General features: G+C 37.3%; 1 protein-coding gene across 1 annotated transcript; it reads left to right on the top strand.

Annotated features, from left to right (window-relative positions):
* Positions 1 to 2,969: 2,969 nt before the first annotated feature.
* LOC140157777 (uncharacterized) lies at positions 2,970 to 8,266 on the top strand. The gene is made up of 3 exons (XM_072181026.1): positions 2,970 to 3,631; positions 4,493 to 5,428; positions 7,450 to 8,266. The coding sequence occupies exons 1-3, from the start codon at positions 2,970 to 2,972 to the stop codon at positions 7,679 to 7,681; spliced, it is 1,830 nt and encodes a 609-aa protein (XP_072037127.1). The 3' UTR covers positions 7,682 to 8,266.
* Positions 8,267 to 16,094: the final 7,828 nt, after the last annotated feature.

Raw genomic sequence — 16,094 nt, 5'->3', positions numbered from 1 at the left:
ACAAGGAAGAACAGTCTGCTGGCAATAAAATGCTGGGTCTAACTGATTTTTGTAAAAAATTGGAGTTGGCCCTTCTTCCACTCAGGTATTCAATTATTCAGCACAGCTTGTTCATTGATGAGTTATCATTATTGTACATGTAGATAAATACAAAGGTACCAAAATGTATGTCAAATTTGTTCAAACAGTATGTATGTGTACATGTGTATATGAAATAGCCAGTAGTGCTCATTTCATTTGCCTCCTACAGAGCACTTAAAAATTGCACACTCAAATTGTGTTTTTGAAAACAATATATTATATAATCATTATTGTATGTTCATTATTATACAGCAATGTATACTTTGGTTTAAAATAGGCCTACATGTAATACAACACAACATGATTGATCCAAGGGGGTACTCAATCCAAATGACAATACAGGGATGTGTCGCAAACATGATTAGCATTTTCGGCCATTTGGTATATCAATGACCCCTTTTCCTAACCCAATTTTGCCTCAATTTAGCCAAAAATTTTGGGAAAATTTGTAAAAGACAAGTTGGGTTTAATTTAGCCTAAATTTTTGACTTTTGGTATATCGATGGGTCCAAATTTCTTGACAAATTGGTGTATTGGGTCCACTTCCAAATTCTCAGCGACACCTACCAAAACCAAACTTGAGTACCCCCCCCCCCCCGGGTCCAAAGCACTATCTACAGGGCACCAACCATAAAGACCACCTATATTGAGTCCAGAGATGCACTGTGGCCTAACGAAAAGCCTGAGAAAGTGTGCATATTTGGGCTATAGTAAAGATTCAAAACGGATAAATAAAAGTGCGGAAATTTGGAGTACAAAAAGTAGGAATAAAATTGAATATTCATGTACGTAGTGGTATATACTTAATTAGAAGAATACAGGAAAACCTAGCTCCCATGTATTTGTGGCCCTTGAACATGTTTAAAACAAAATTGCTAATTGAGGTTACAAGGAAGTTTTGCTTTAAACATGTTCAGGGGCCAATGACACATAGGAGGTTTTTCCTGCCCAACAGCAAAATTTGTAACACAAAAATGTCCACTTTTAGAGTACCGAAGAATCACTCTCTTATCTGGATCAAATGCATGTATACCGCTATAAAAAGAAGTTGAACTAATCCTTTAAAAACTTCACAAAATCTCTCCTTGATGACGACAAAACACATTGAAAATCTTCATATAGGTGACACCAGTAAGGGAACAAACAAAAAGTTCAATGATATCCTATAAACGAAAGTCCTTTCATAAGGGCTGTAGAGGGGGTCAAAAAGTCTGACTTAAAGTTTCTAAAAAAGTAGTTAAATTTCAACATTTAACATGTTTCAGGAGGGAGGGAGGGAGGGGGCTCAAGTTACAACTGGAATACTCTAATTGTAACTTTTAGCCAACTTCAGCCAAGACTGGTTATATCCAGGGATGGAAATGGAAGTCCACTTTTGACAAAAAGCCTGAATAAGCCTGAAAAACATTGTGAAATTACAATGGCTATAAAACAGGCTGAAAATAAAAGAAATTGCCTAAATCTAGACTACAAAAAAACTAGACTCAGGCAAAAGCCTGAAAACTTACATCCCTGTGATACAGACATGATAGTACTTACTCTGAATTTTATCTATGACAGGTTTGAGATCTTTTATCACAATTTTTAAATTATGATTAATACGTCGAACTTTGCTCTGTTGGTCTACAAAGACAACAAATTTGGCCGATTCCATTTAGGTGCAAGTTGGGACATGTGTAAACATTACAAATATGCAAAAAAAATCAGGTTTGAAAAAATTATCCAATTTCCTATTATAAGATCGACTTAGATCGTACATTATGGCTTTAAATTAGGAAGTCTCAGGCAATATGTAAGAAAAATAATTATCAAACTTGAATTATGTGGTTTTATTTAAAACAAACTCATAGTAACCACAAAAACAAATTAAAACATCCATCTCTCAACACAGTGGCATGCCAAGAGGGGCTTTGAGTGCTGAAGCTCTCCCCCCTCGCACTTTGTTAAAAATCATGTACAATGAGCCATTTTTTTGGCGATTTTAGCCATTAAGCCCCGCATAACTCTGAAAGTCCCTCTTAGTCCCCGCAGGAAAAGATCCTGGACACGCCGGTCCAACATGCGATATTCTAAATTACCGGGCGCCAAAATTGTCGAGAGCAATATGGCGTCCCAGTAATACAATGAAGGCTGATGACAATTGAGCACAAATAACCATTACGTCATTGCACTTAGACAAGGCCTTCTCAACTAGTTTATTTGAAGCGCCAACTGGAAAATTTCTGTGATCATGAAGTGCCAAAATGTTTAAGGGCGCCTGAGGACTTGTGAGTTACAGCGGGCGCATAGCGGGTACGGTGTAGTGATAAAGTTTTATTGGGGGTCCAGGGGGCAGCGCCCCCTGAAGCTCATGGATTTTAAGGTTTTTTAAAGGCCCAGATTGAGTATTTTCACCTCTTTTTTGTTCAAGATTTATGTGAAAATAATATTAAAATTACTGTGCGCCACTTTGTGCGCCACTTCGACTGACTGCAAGCGCCACAAGTGGCGCGCGCGCTGCCAGTTGAGAAGGCCTGACTTAGACAATTTAGGTGTGGGAATTTTGAATATCGCGTGTTGAGAGCCGACTGTTTTTATTCATTTTCAAGGTCAATATGAGTTTATTTTAAATAAAATCATGTGATTCGTGCTTGATAATTATTTTTCTAACATATGAGTCATAATGTTATGGAGACTCCCTTTAATGGCTATGACCTAGCTAGCTATATAGGTTGTATTTTGGTGTAGATGATGTATAAAACATCCGGACATGCAGTGCTAGGAGGTGTATGTTAATTGCTTGCTATTCATGTTCATGTGATATACTAGTATACTATGCTCACAGTGAACTGCATGGTTAGGGTGGCAAATCCTCAGTATCACAAGGCAGTAAAACCACATAAATTAAAATGGCAGCAGGCGGTGCACTAGGTAACAAATCAGTTGCTAAACGGACCAAAAGTTTTGATGTTTTTATCCCCATAGAGCAAGGGACGAGTAAACATGTTCACCTTCAGATTCTACAAGGTGATATCACTAAAGAAAACATTAATGCTATGGCTGTCTTCAGATCAGATACAGACATTGCAGAGGGTGATTCACTGAGGATATTACAGGCTGCTGGAGATGGTATAGAAGCTGAATATCAACATGCTAAAACTAGAGGAGGCAAGAATGTAAAAAATGGTGTTGTGTTAACCGGAGCAAGAGATTTAGAGCACCCAGAGCATATCCTACACCTATTGGTGAAGAAGGATGATGTGAAACTTAGGATAGCGCTTGCTCTTGCTCTTCGATTGGCAGAAAAGCAGTGCTCAAGATCTATCGCATTTCCCCATCTACCTGCTGTACTTTGTTCAAAGGAAACAGTCATGACTATGCTGGAATCATTTGATGACTTCACTAGAGTGGTTTGTCCAATATGTCTTCACTTTATCCAAGTAGTACTACCAAATGATGATGGGTTTTATCAATATGCAGCTGCAAGACAGAATGTTAACTTTGACATGTACAGATACCTACTGATTGAAGAACAGCGATCTTTTAATAGACGTCTCCAACAATGCATGATGCAAGTGACTGACGACAGCAGTACGGGTAAATAAAAGCAAGGAATTAAATCATGCATGCACAGAATTTATATATCCAGACAAAATTTCTAACAAATTTTAACTGGGATTACCATCCATCATAGGGCTGGATAGCTCAGATGGTAGAGCACTAGTTCACCGGTTCTAATCTCGCTTCAGCCAAATTTTCTTTGCTCTCCTTTTTTATTGTTACCAGGTCAGTTTCTCTGTATGTATATCATTTACTATAAGTTTTGAATATATTTCATACATTCTGACAGTCAGATAGTAAGAAACAACCAATAAATAGGCATGCAGAAATATCATAACGCATCAAAGGACCGACCTCCGTCATGACCAATTACGGAGTGCTACACATTGATGACATAGACGCTGGCATTAAATAACAATTTTCTTTGATTTGCCTCATTTGTTGCACTCAAAATTAAAAGGGGATATATCTGACAGTGAAAAGTAACAGTTTGTGGAAAAGAAATTTTACAAAATAATTATTTCTTATGGAAATGTTACAATATAAAACAAAATAATACTGAATGTTTTTTATTCACTATTCAATGGAAAGAATATTTTCATTCAGTGAAATATATGAACTGTTCCATTGTTGAATGGAACACTCCATATTTCTCTCATTAAAATATTCTTACCATTGTACTCATTAAAACATTAAGAACGTATGTATGTGTCATAGGGGCAGGCCTGACCCCTCGATGTGACAATTTTGGAAAATCCAGAAGAAAAAAATAAAAAAACAGTTGGTACCCTTCCAGACTCGGTGTTCCAGCAATATAATAATAATAATAATAATATATTTTCTATTACAGATAATTCTGTTTTCTTTGCAGAAAGTTCAGATGTGGATGTACCTTACAACGAAACACATCAAAATGCCCAACCTCTGTCAGTACGCATATCTTCCTATCGAAACTCTCGCATGATTTCTATCATGCAGGGGAAATTCATGCCAAATTGGGCCAGGTCCATCTTCATGTGCACGATTCCAGCGACTACAACCACACCCATCTGAATGTTGCATTTGTAGACTTTTGTAATGTAACCAGAGAGCATCAATGGCCAGCAATGCTTACAGTTTCCTGCCAATGCCAACAATTCTCAGATATTACAGCAACTCATCTGGCTGACAACATCTCTATCAAGACAGTAGGAAACCAAAGTCTGTTTGCAATCACCATTGATAACGAGCCAGGGAAGTTTCCTAGAATAAGATCAGCAATTCATAGAGTGCTACAATATGCAGATCAGAAAGGCATCAATTACATCATCTTTCCTGCAGGGTTTGATTATGGAGATGATCAAATTGAGTTACCAAAGGCGACGAGTTACCATTGGTATCGGCCAAAAAGGTACAATATTTTTCAACTTCTGTACTTCAATGCTGTATATGACTTTGCTCTCTATGGTCAACCATCCATTCAACATAGCATCCATATCCACACTACAGAGTCTGCTGATAGTAACTGGACTTACGAGACTATATGTTTTAAAGGGTTTCCCTCCAGTCAAGGGAAGGAAGCAGGTTGCTTTGAATCCCTCTTCACTCAGCTGAACATGGATCCACTCTTTATAGCTTGCCACCTGAGTGTTGTGAAGGAAACTTACAGAGTCTCCAGATCCAGATGCAAGTGGGTATGGGACCAGTGCAGAGAAGAGTTCTATCTTCATGCGAAGAAATCAACCAATCTTGATCGATTCACCTATGGGCGTGCCTTGCAACAGATAGCACCAATCAAGATACCCTATGATGTGATGTTCTCAGAAAGGTAATTTATACACAATGTTAATTCAAAAAGCAATAAACATTTTCTGGTATAGTTATGATAAATGGATATATGCTTTGTGAATTCATAGGCCTTTTTGATTTGTGTTATAATTTGTCACAGTGCAGACTTTTAAGCCTGATCCAGGCTTGTGCTAATTCAGATCACACGACAACTGGCCACTAGGCCAGAAAAAAAATTGTTTGATTGTCCATAGATCCCTTCTAAGGGAAGGGTCGGTCAGCCGGTCGGTCAGATTAAAAAAAAAAAATTGAAGGTCATAGCCAAAACATGTTGGCATAATTAGCTTAACAAATAGGTGTGAATTGGGATATTTCTCTGTATACTTTAAATACCACTTATTCTACTCCCCAATTCCAGAAAAATACAGCACTAATTTTTTGGGATTAAAAAAATATTAGCAAGTTCTGCAAAGTGAAACATAGCTCACTCCTAATCATTTATTTAGTACTAACTGGAGTGGAGATAAAAGAAAAAGTTCTACTAATTTCTTTAAAAAGAGCCAAAATATGCATTTTCGCACGCTTTTCTGACAATCGAGTCACAAAAATCAAAGGCTAGGTATTCAAAATCTTGATTATATGTCGAAATTTTGCTCTAATTTTCACTTATTTGTGTCACTTTAATTAAATGATTGGTTATAAGAATGAAATATGTCTTTTCCAAAAATTAGAATGCATAAATTGTAATTAGATTTCATACAAGTCTTTAGACTTGATTGTCATAACATGTGAAACACACCCTAAAAATGCATGTTTTTGGCCCTTAATTCATAAATTTGGCAAAATAGTGAAACTACACTTTTGTTGCCATTGCCAGTTAGAACTAAATGAATGATTAGGATTGAGCTGTTTCATTATTGGCAGAAGTTGATAATATTTTTTTAATCCCAAAAATTAGTGCTGTACTGTATTTTTATGGAATAGGGAGTAGGGCTGCACGGCATAGGCTTTTTTAGTAGTTGACTAATCGCCACCCAAATAGTCGCGCCTACGACTATTAGCCACTTTCTAAGGTCAAATTTCAAAAGTTCAAGCTTACTTTTTTTGTTCAGAATACTTTTTTTCTTTATTTAAAAAGCCAAGAAGGCTGAGGTCAGGACGGGCGTCAGGCCCTGGCTGCAGTACATCCCAGTACTGCATTGGGGCTGTTGAAATGAGGGTTCTTCATAACCAAAGCAAATGAATGCCAATGGCGAACGTCACCAGTACAATCAGCAGTGTTGGAGGACTCGGGACTCGGCTTCGAGTCCTCCTCGAGTTCGGCAAAATAGGGTCTTTTTAGGTCTTTTATTTTCATTTATTGTAAACTTCTATGTACATGCACAATAATACAATGGGGCACTCAAGTTAAATTTTGGTAGGGGTGTGCCGCGCCGAACTTTGGGAATTAAGAACTGTAAGCAAAATAGGAGCTTGATGAACTGAAATTTCAACATTTTTGTGGAGGTCTGTGAACTAAAATTCGGACAAATTATAGGCTTTGAGCTAACAAATTCAAAATGTTTCCAAATTTGAGCTAAAGAGCTATTTTCAGAGTGTTGGGCTCAATGAACTGGAGCATGATGCGAATGTGGGTCTTAATATACCATATTATGATTCATAATAAAAAGAGCCAAAAACTTTTTTAGGAGGGTGATACCCTGCAGCCTATTCCCTGTACAAACCCCCTATATGGCCACCTGTCCAAGGACCAGATGGGTTTTCAGGAAATTGATATGTTGCCCATATACATCCCTGTTTTATGCAGTAAAACCAAAAAAAAAAACTTCTTTCCAGATTTTCCAGATTAGGGTCGGTCGGATGAGGACAATCAAACAACTTTTTTGCCCTATTGGGATATCTATATCCAGTCCAGAGAACACATTTAATTATCAATTTTCCCCTTGGTGAATTTCATACCATAATTTGTTATATATCATGCATGTTGTGTTAAAAGTAATTTCATCTAAACATATACTTGATTAACGCATTAACCAATATTTTTTGTGTCCTAACCTCCAGATCAACCTCAGGTGGCAAATCATCTTCATCGGATGAGACTGAAGGAGGTTTCAGAGAATACAAAGATTATATAGATATGAACAGCTATATCAGGGATTCATCCTGCATGAGAACAGTAGTACGGTTTGATAACGCACCACCACCTCCACCAAAACCATCATCTGCATTGGCGCAACGCATCCAATTAAAGAAGAAAAAGGAAAAAAGAGGTTTTTCCCACCTGGGGCCTTAAAGGCGAGCCCCTGGACCCCAAGTCCATGGGTAAAAAATTTCACTATAACAGTTCAAATTGACCCAACAAAAAAAAGCCTTTCAGAGGAAACACTGACCAGTTGGTAATACTTATAGAACCACAAGCCTTGATAGAACTAAAAAATGTAGCCCAGGGTTGTAGGGGGGGACCATACAGTCGCATTTTCGGCCTTTTGGTATATAAATGACCCCCTTTTCTAGCCTTTTGGTATATAAATGGCCCCCTTTTCTAGACCAATTTTGGTATGGATGTATCCTTTTTTCTAATTTTTTTTTGGAAAATAGCCCAATTTTGACTCAAGCTGAATTTATACTCGATCGCTTTTGTAGAAAAGCGATTTTCACGCATGCTCAATGTTTACTTACATCAAGCCGATCAATCGATTCAAATCGCCAAGGCAAAAACGACGTCGCTTTTGCAAGTTGAAGAAATCTCAACTTCCCTGCGATATCGCTTGACACATGAATGCGTCAACCAATCATATACATTGTACAACCATCTGAATCTATTATTTTGCTAATTAATTTACCTTTCTCGATTATTAATTTTTTTTGATGAATTAATTCAAAGCAATAATTATTGACAGCAACTGATGTTTTAAAAATGTATTTTGTGGCATTTAGAATAATATTTTAATTGTCGTCTGCAATCGCTATCGCCGTGATAAGTATATGCAAAAGCGACGAGTATAAATTCAGCTTCACTGTAGACACAATTTTAAAAATTTACACAAAATTTGGGCGAAAAGTAAGTTGTTAAAATTAAAACAATTTGTATTATATTTGGCAGAAAATTTTTGAATTTTGGCATAGCGATGAGTCCACATTTCTTGAAAAATTGGTATATTGATGGGTCCACTTTCAAATTCTCAGCAGCACACCCCTACCCAAACCACACTTCAGTACACCCCACCCTGGGTTACTTTTTAGTGTCTTTTTAAAGAAATTGCTTTTGTTTTAAGTGTAAGGATACTTTTTGTACACTGTACACTGTATAAACTTTGGCAAAGTACAACATGAGTATCACATTTTGAGATCAAAGCTGTCCGGCAAAATATCCAATTCAAAGAATATCAACATTCATAATCCGCAACCTAACCATAAATAATTGGCAGTGACAATTATTCAGCACAGCTTGTTCATTGATGAATTATCGTTATTGTATATATATAGATACATGTAGATGAATACCAAGGTACCAAAATGTATGTCAAATTTGTTCAAATAGTAGATGTGTACATGTGTATATGAATTTCATTTGCCTCTCCTTCACTATCTATGCTCGATCCTACAGAGCAATTAAAAATAACACAATCAAATTGTGTTTTTGAAAACGATATAATAATCTGGTCATTATTGTATGTTCATTATTTATATAGCAATTTATACTTTGGTTTAAAATAGGCCTACATGTAATACAACACAACATGATTGATCCAAGGGGGTACTCAACCCAAATGACCATACAGGGATGTGTCACAAACATGATTAGCATTTTCGCCCATTTGGTATATCAATGACCCCTTTTCCTAAGCCAATTTTTTCGAAATAACCCAATTTTGCCTCAATTTAGCCAAAATTTTCGGGAACATTTGTAAAAGACAATTTGGGTTAAATTCGGCCTAAATTTTTCACTTTTGGTATATCGATGGGTCCAAATTTCTTGAAAAATTGGTATATTGATGGGTCCACTTTCAAATTCTCAGCAACACCTACCAAAACCAAACTTGAGTACCCCGGTCCAAAGCACATATCTACAGGGCACCAACCATATAAAGACCACATATTGAGTCCAGAGATGCCAGTGGCCTGAAGTGACTTTGCAGGAAAAGCCTGAGAAAGTGTGCGAATTTGGGCTATAGTAAAGGTTCAAAAGCGGACTGAAAATAAATAAAAGTGCAGAAATTGAGTACAAAAAGTAGGAATAAAATTGAATATTCATGTACGTAGTAGTATATACTAAATTAGAAGAATTTTTTGACTTCAACACTACTTAAAATTTGATCACTTACCGGGAGCGCTTTCACAGTACCAACTGTGCCCTCAGCCGGATGTTATGGCTCTGATGATATATGGCTTGACAACCTTGGATGATGTCACACTTGTAGAGGATGTCAAAGGTGTTTTCCTCCCCCTCCCCTTGGTGGTCATGGGTATGAGAAGGATGTCCCAAACTGGATCTAAGTCCAGTCCAGTGTCTCTGTTCAAGTTTGGTCCTTTTTCCTGATGTGTCATCCAAGGTTGTCAAGCCATAAATTCAAATTATCAGAGCCATACACCATTCTTTTTCGCCAGCGTTAGCTGGCTATTTAATCGGAGATCGTCTTTGTTTGCTAAAGAGATTACGGGTACTAGCATTGGTTTTAATTACTTTATGGAACTTTTATGGTGAAAATATATAATAGACCTGTTATTGGATTTGTAAGAAAAAGAAAGTATGTTTTGCCGTTTCAACGAATGAAAACGAGTGAGAATTTCAAAAGTTAAGGTTTGAAGGAAATATGACATTAAAAGTTCATGCCAGGCCTATAATAGTTTCCACAGCATATCAACGAAAGAAAATTATAGAATCCTTGTTATCAGGCGTTCTTAGATTTACATTTGCAGACCTCCTGGAGATCAGCACAGCATGAGATGTGAGTGTATTGATAACATGATTAAAACCTTTATGGACGTAAAAGTCAAAGTAAAAATATCCTATATCCTGTATCGTTTTATGGATAAAAATGACTCAAAATGTCATTTATGAAATAATTTATATCTTAAACATCAGTTTTGTCTTTTCAACAGGAAAAATTCGATGCAATTTCAGGGCCTATTTTTTGATATGGGTATAATTTATATACATGTAGGCCTATTATAATTGAACAATATCAGTCTTTATACATTTTATAATGTGCTATATTAAGTATAAATTATAATTAATATAAAATTAATGTGCATGTATAAGGCAGTGGGATGACAGTTTTTTAGCCAATTAACTAAAAACTGCATTTCTTTATATTAATAATGAGCTATGGGTAGCCTTAGCCTTCTGCTAAGGCAGAAAAGACAAAAAGACAGAACAATTTGGAGTAATTAATTGAAAGGAAGTTATAGGAGTTGTTTGGTTTGCTGTTTCTGTGTGCATGTTCTCATCATTGATGGTTTGGTGGACTGTCATGAAACATGATGGATCATAAAAAAGACTGATCCTAAAAATGCCACCACCCAAACTAATTACAAGGCATCTTCTGCATTGAAGCTGGCTTTCCTTTAAAGGGAATTTTATTATTTCAAACCCACCCTTTTATTTTATACCCTTTATACCCACTGTGCTTTATACCAGAACTCCAAAACCCACCCTTTCTAAGCATGGTTATTGATCATAGATAAGTGGTTATGATGTTCCATGCAGGAGGTGCAGATTTAATTTTTGCATCCAAAGAAAATTACACATTGAAGTTTTAGATGACCAAACACTACAGAATGGGATTTCAATATTTTTTGTGCTTCATTTAGTGTCATTCAGTCGGAGATTACAGTAAGCTTTGAGATTGCAATTGTTGACTTCTAAACCCACCCTTTTTATCAGTGACCACGCTTTATATTTGGACACACATTTTAACTAGAAATTTTGCAAACCCACCCTTTTAAGCATTTTGTGGACCCTTCAAACCCACCCTTTCTAAAGCGTGGGTTACCAACAGTAGTCTCACCCCAATGGCATATAATTCAACAATGTCAATTAAACAATCATAGTGCAAAATTTGACATCAAGTTCCCGATCAAGTTGCAGAGTATGAGTTTTTGTACTCAAAGGTCTTTCAACATGAATATACAAATGTATTGGGATTAAAGAACTGTGTCCTGATAGATGAGCATGTTGTGGATCCTAGTGATAAACATCCGGCTGAGGACGCAGTTGGTACTGTGAAAGCGATCCCAGTAGCGATCATATTTTAAGTAGTGTTGATGTCAAAAAAAAATTCGAAAATTAGGAAATCAGGTAATTACCTGAAAAGTGGCATCCCTGTTAGTCCACTCTTGATGGTAGCTGCTTAGAATACAAAAAGCGCAAAAACAAAAGTTTTTGGGCAGGAAAACCTCACATGTATTTGTGGCCCTTAAACATGTTTAAAACAAAATTTCCAAAAGGTTACATAGGAAGTTTTGCTTTAAACATGTTCAGGGGCATGACACATATAGGAGGTTTTTCCTGCTCAACAGCAAAATTTGTAACACAAAAATGTCCACTTTTAGAGTACCGAAGAATCACTCTTATCACTCTCTTATCTGAATCAAATGCATGTATACCACTATAAAAAGAAGTTGGAACTAATCCTTTAAAACGCGTCACAAATCCCTCCTTCATGATGACGTATAACAAAACACATTGAAAATCTTCATATAGGTGACACCAGTAAGGAACAAACAAAAGTTCAATGACATCCTATAAACGACAGTCCTTTCACAGGAGTGTAGCGGGTCAAAAAGTCTGACTAAGTTTGTAAAAAGTAGTATATTCAAAGTGACATTTTCAACATTTAACACATTTCAGGGAAGGAGGAATTAGCTCAAGTTATAACCGAATACTCTTATTGCAACTTTCATGCTGTAGGACTTGGCCAATTGAGTTTACACCGTAATATTTGATACAGACAAATCTACGACTTGTTCAAGATCTTGCCACCATTTGACTGAAAAATGGGGTGACAAAAATGTTTACTTTCTACGGCAAAACTAGTTTCTAATTTCGCAACTTAAAACCTTGTATTTCTTCTTCTTTTTTTTTAAATAAAATGTTTTGGCCATTTTGGGGTGACCAGAATGTTCACCAACCATTTCAAATTGCCCATTGTACTCATAAAATACATTGCAACCTTCCATATTTATTTCTTATCACATCATGATGTTATCCATCAAATAAAACAGCTATTTAATTAGCAAATAATTGCATATATAGTTTGTGTATGGTTGTTTGAAATTGACATTTGTTGTGACAAAAGATATTATTTGCTTCATTGACTTACAAAAATGATATGGTATTTAGTTTTGGCAAAACTTAATTATATTCGAATTCTATTTTTTAACAAATCAATTTCTGATTTTCACTAATTTTTCAGGCATGTATAGTCCAATAGGGACAATTTCAAATATGAACAATTTTCAAGTTGATAATTTGCATTTTAGACTTAATATTTTTTACTTCATTATTCTGCATTTTAATGTACTTTGATTGGTTAAAAGTACGTTTCTTCAACTTTGATTTGGTCCCCTCTTCTACAAGCTCCAAAAAGTCAACATGTTCACCAAGCTACAGATTCTATAAGCGGATATTACTGATGAAAACACTCACATTATTATGTTGTGCATACAAGTATAAAATGGGTCACCGAACAATTTTGTGCACACACAGAAGTGGTCTTGACTTGACTTCTACCAATCTGAAGTTATATTTAGGTGGAAAATCCCAGTTTAAAGAGGAAATAAAAATACACATCAAATCAAAATGGCAGAAGGCGGTACAGGTAGCAAATCACTTGCTAAACGGGTCAAAAGTTTTGATGTTTTTATCCCCATAGAGGCAGGGACAAGTAAACATGTTCACCTACAGATCCTAGAAGGTGATATCACTAAAGAAAACACTCGTGCTATAGCTGTCTTCAGATCAGATACAGACATAGCAGAGGGTGATTCATTGAAGATATTACAGGCTGCTGGAGATGGCATAGAAGCTGAGTATCAACATACTAAAACTAGAGGAGGGAAGAATGTAAGAAAAGGTGTTGTGTTGACTGGTGCAGGGAATTTAGAGCATCCACAGCACATCCTACACCTACTGGTGAAGAACGATGGTGTGAAACTACGGATAGCGCTTGCTCTTGCTCTTCGGCTGGTAGAAAAGCAGTGCTCAAGATCTATCGCATTTCCCCATCTACCTGCTGTACTTTGTTCAATGGACACAGTGAAGACTATGCTGGAATCATTTGAAGATTTCACTAGTGTGGATTGTCCAATATGCCTTCACTTTATTCAAGTAGTACTGGCAAATGACGATGGGTTTTATCAATATGCAGCTGCAAGACAGAGGGTGGAGTTTGAGATGTATAGAGACCTACTGATTCTGGGATTATCCAGAGGGCACAGTGATATACACCAATCCGAGAAGCGTTTACTGTATTTGGCCCTCAATCGACGGAAACACAGATGTACCAGAGCGGAGATTTAATTAGTAAGTCAATACTCATGATTGTGTATGAATATCACTGTTGTGTACAATTCCCGGTTACAATTCTGTATAGCACACAATAAATAATGGGTGGAACCCCCGACCTCGGGACACCGCAGTTTTACATCGGGGACACCGCAGTAATGGCGAAGTCGGAAAGGTGTATAGATGCATACGCTGATATTGCTGCATATTCAAAATTGTTGAGAGTTAACATGATGATCGAAGGTAAATAAAATCAAGAAGCTCTTCCGTGCACAGATTTTATCAAGGCCAAATTTCTAACAAATTTTGAATAATACATTGGAGAGCTTGGCGCAATGGTTCATGTATGTACATGATCCACCAGTGGAGCTTCTGCGACCCCTCATGCGCAGAACTTCCGATAGTGGATTATCTGCGCACTGTGGACGCAAGGAATCCACAGTCGGATTTTCGGCGCACGTGCAATGAAAATCCCCTCCGTATATAGTATATATAGCAGAGTAATTCGGCGCACGGCCGCAGGGAATCCACGGACGGATTTTCGGCGACGCGTCAGAAACTCCCTCCGTATATAGTTCAGGTGGAGTAATTCTGCGCACGGTCGCAGGGAATCCACGGACGGACTTTCGGCGCGCGTGCGCCGGAGCGCCCCTCCGTATATAGTTCAGGTGGAGTAATTCTACGCACTCCACGGACGGACTTTTCGGCGCACATGCGCAGAAACTCCCCTCCGTATATAGCTCGTGGAGTAATTCTGCGCGGTCGCAGGGAATCCACGGACGGATCAAGTTTCATGTTTAAAAACACAAAAAAACACAAAAATAACTTAGAAAGTAAGAAATATTATATATATTTTTAGAGTCAGAACGGTGGAGTTTTTCTGCGACGGTCGCAGGGAATCCACAGTCGGACTTCGGCGCACGTGCGTGCAGAAACTCCCTCCGTATATAGCTCCGGTGTAGTAATTCTACGACGGGTCGCAGGGAATCCACGGACGGATCAAGTTTCATGTTTAAAAACACAAAAAAACACAAAAATAACTTAGAAAGTAAGAAATATTATATATATTTTTAGAGTCAGAACGGTGGAGTTTTTCATGCGGTCGCAGGGAATCCATGATCGGATTTTTCGGCGCCGTCTTGAAAACTCCCCTCCGTATATAGCTCCGGTGTAGTAATTCTGCGCACGGTCGCAGGGAATCCACGGACGGATTTTCGGCGCATGTTTTAATCATCTCATGAATTGTTATGATTTAATATTATTAAATGGTAGAAAGTATGAAATATTATTTATATATAACTCCGTGGAGTAATTCTGCGCACGGACGCAGGGAATCCACGGACGGATTTTCGGAGCACGATTTTAATAATATAAAGAGTGTTATAATTTAATAATATTAAAAGGTATAAAGTAAGAAATATTATTTTAGGGCCTATATGTTTAGAGTCAGTTCTATGATCAAGTTTCATGTTTAAAAACATGTTAAAAAAATAACTTGGAAAGTAAGAAATATTATATATATTTTTAGAGTCAGAACGGTGGAGTTTTTCTGCGAGCGGTCGCAGGGAATCCACAGTTGACTTTCGGCACGCGTCTTGCAGAAACTCCCTCCGTATATAGCTCCGTGGAGTAATTCTGCGCCACGGTCGCAGGGAATCCACGGACAGATTTTCGGCGCACGTTTTAATCATCTCGTTTACAAATTGTTATGATTTGATATTATTAAATGGTAGAAAGTAAGAAATATTATTTAGGGCCTATATTTCACCAGAGGTGGTAAAGATAAGACGGCTTATTACACAATAGGTGGGATATAGATGAGATGAGATTAGGCCAACTGCTACGTATCTAAATAATATCGGGAATAATCCGATTCCGCTGTAATTGTTAATTAGTCATTGAACCAAAAGATCAAAGGTGTCGTGATGAGAAGATTCCGCGAAAATTGTTAATTAGCCATTGAACCAATAGATCAATGATGCCGGGATGAGAAACCCTGCTGTTTTGCAGCATTGAAAATAATTTTAAGAGGTATAATGATGATACCAAGAATAATCCGATTCCGCGAGAATCATTTTCCACTATAGGAAGTTCTGCGCAGGGGTCGCAGAAGCTCCACTGGTGGATAGCTTACATAACTCAATGGTTAGGTACTTGCCTTTAGTGCATGAGGTTTCAATTCGGGTTCAATTCCCAG

The sequence above is a fragment of the Amphiura filiformis genome, chromosome 7, assembly GCF_039555335.1.
Source record: "Amphiura filiformis chromosome 7, Afil_fr2py, whole genome shotgun sequence".
Taxonomy (NCBI): Eukaryota; Metazoa; Echinodermata; class Ophiuroidea; order Amphilepidida; family Amphiuridae; genus Amphiura; species Amphiura filiformis.
The sequence above is the reverse complement of the archived record's forward strand: the minus strand, read 5'-3'. Positions and strand labels throughout refer to the sequence as shown.

Bases quoted from the DNA above. Each gene is read 5' to 3' on its own strand.
- LOC140157777 (XM_072181026.1), top strand. From the start codon at position 2,970: ATGGCAGCAGGCGGTGCACTAGGTAACAAATCAGTTGCTAAACGGACC. The intron at 3,632-4,492 runs GCAAGTGACTGA...TTTTCTTTGCAG, and splicing joins CGTCTCCAACAATGCATGAT to AAAGTTCAGATGTGGATGTA. The intron at 5,429-7,449 runs GTAATTTATACA...CCTAACCTCCAG, and splicing joins GATGTGATGTTCTCAGAAAG to ATCAACCTCAGGTGGCAAAT.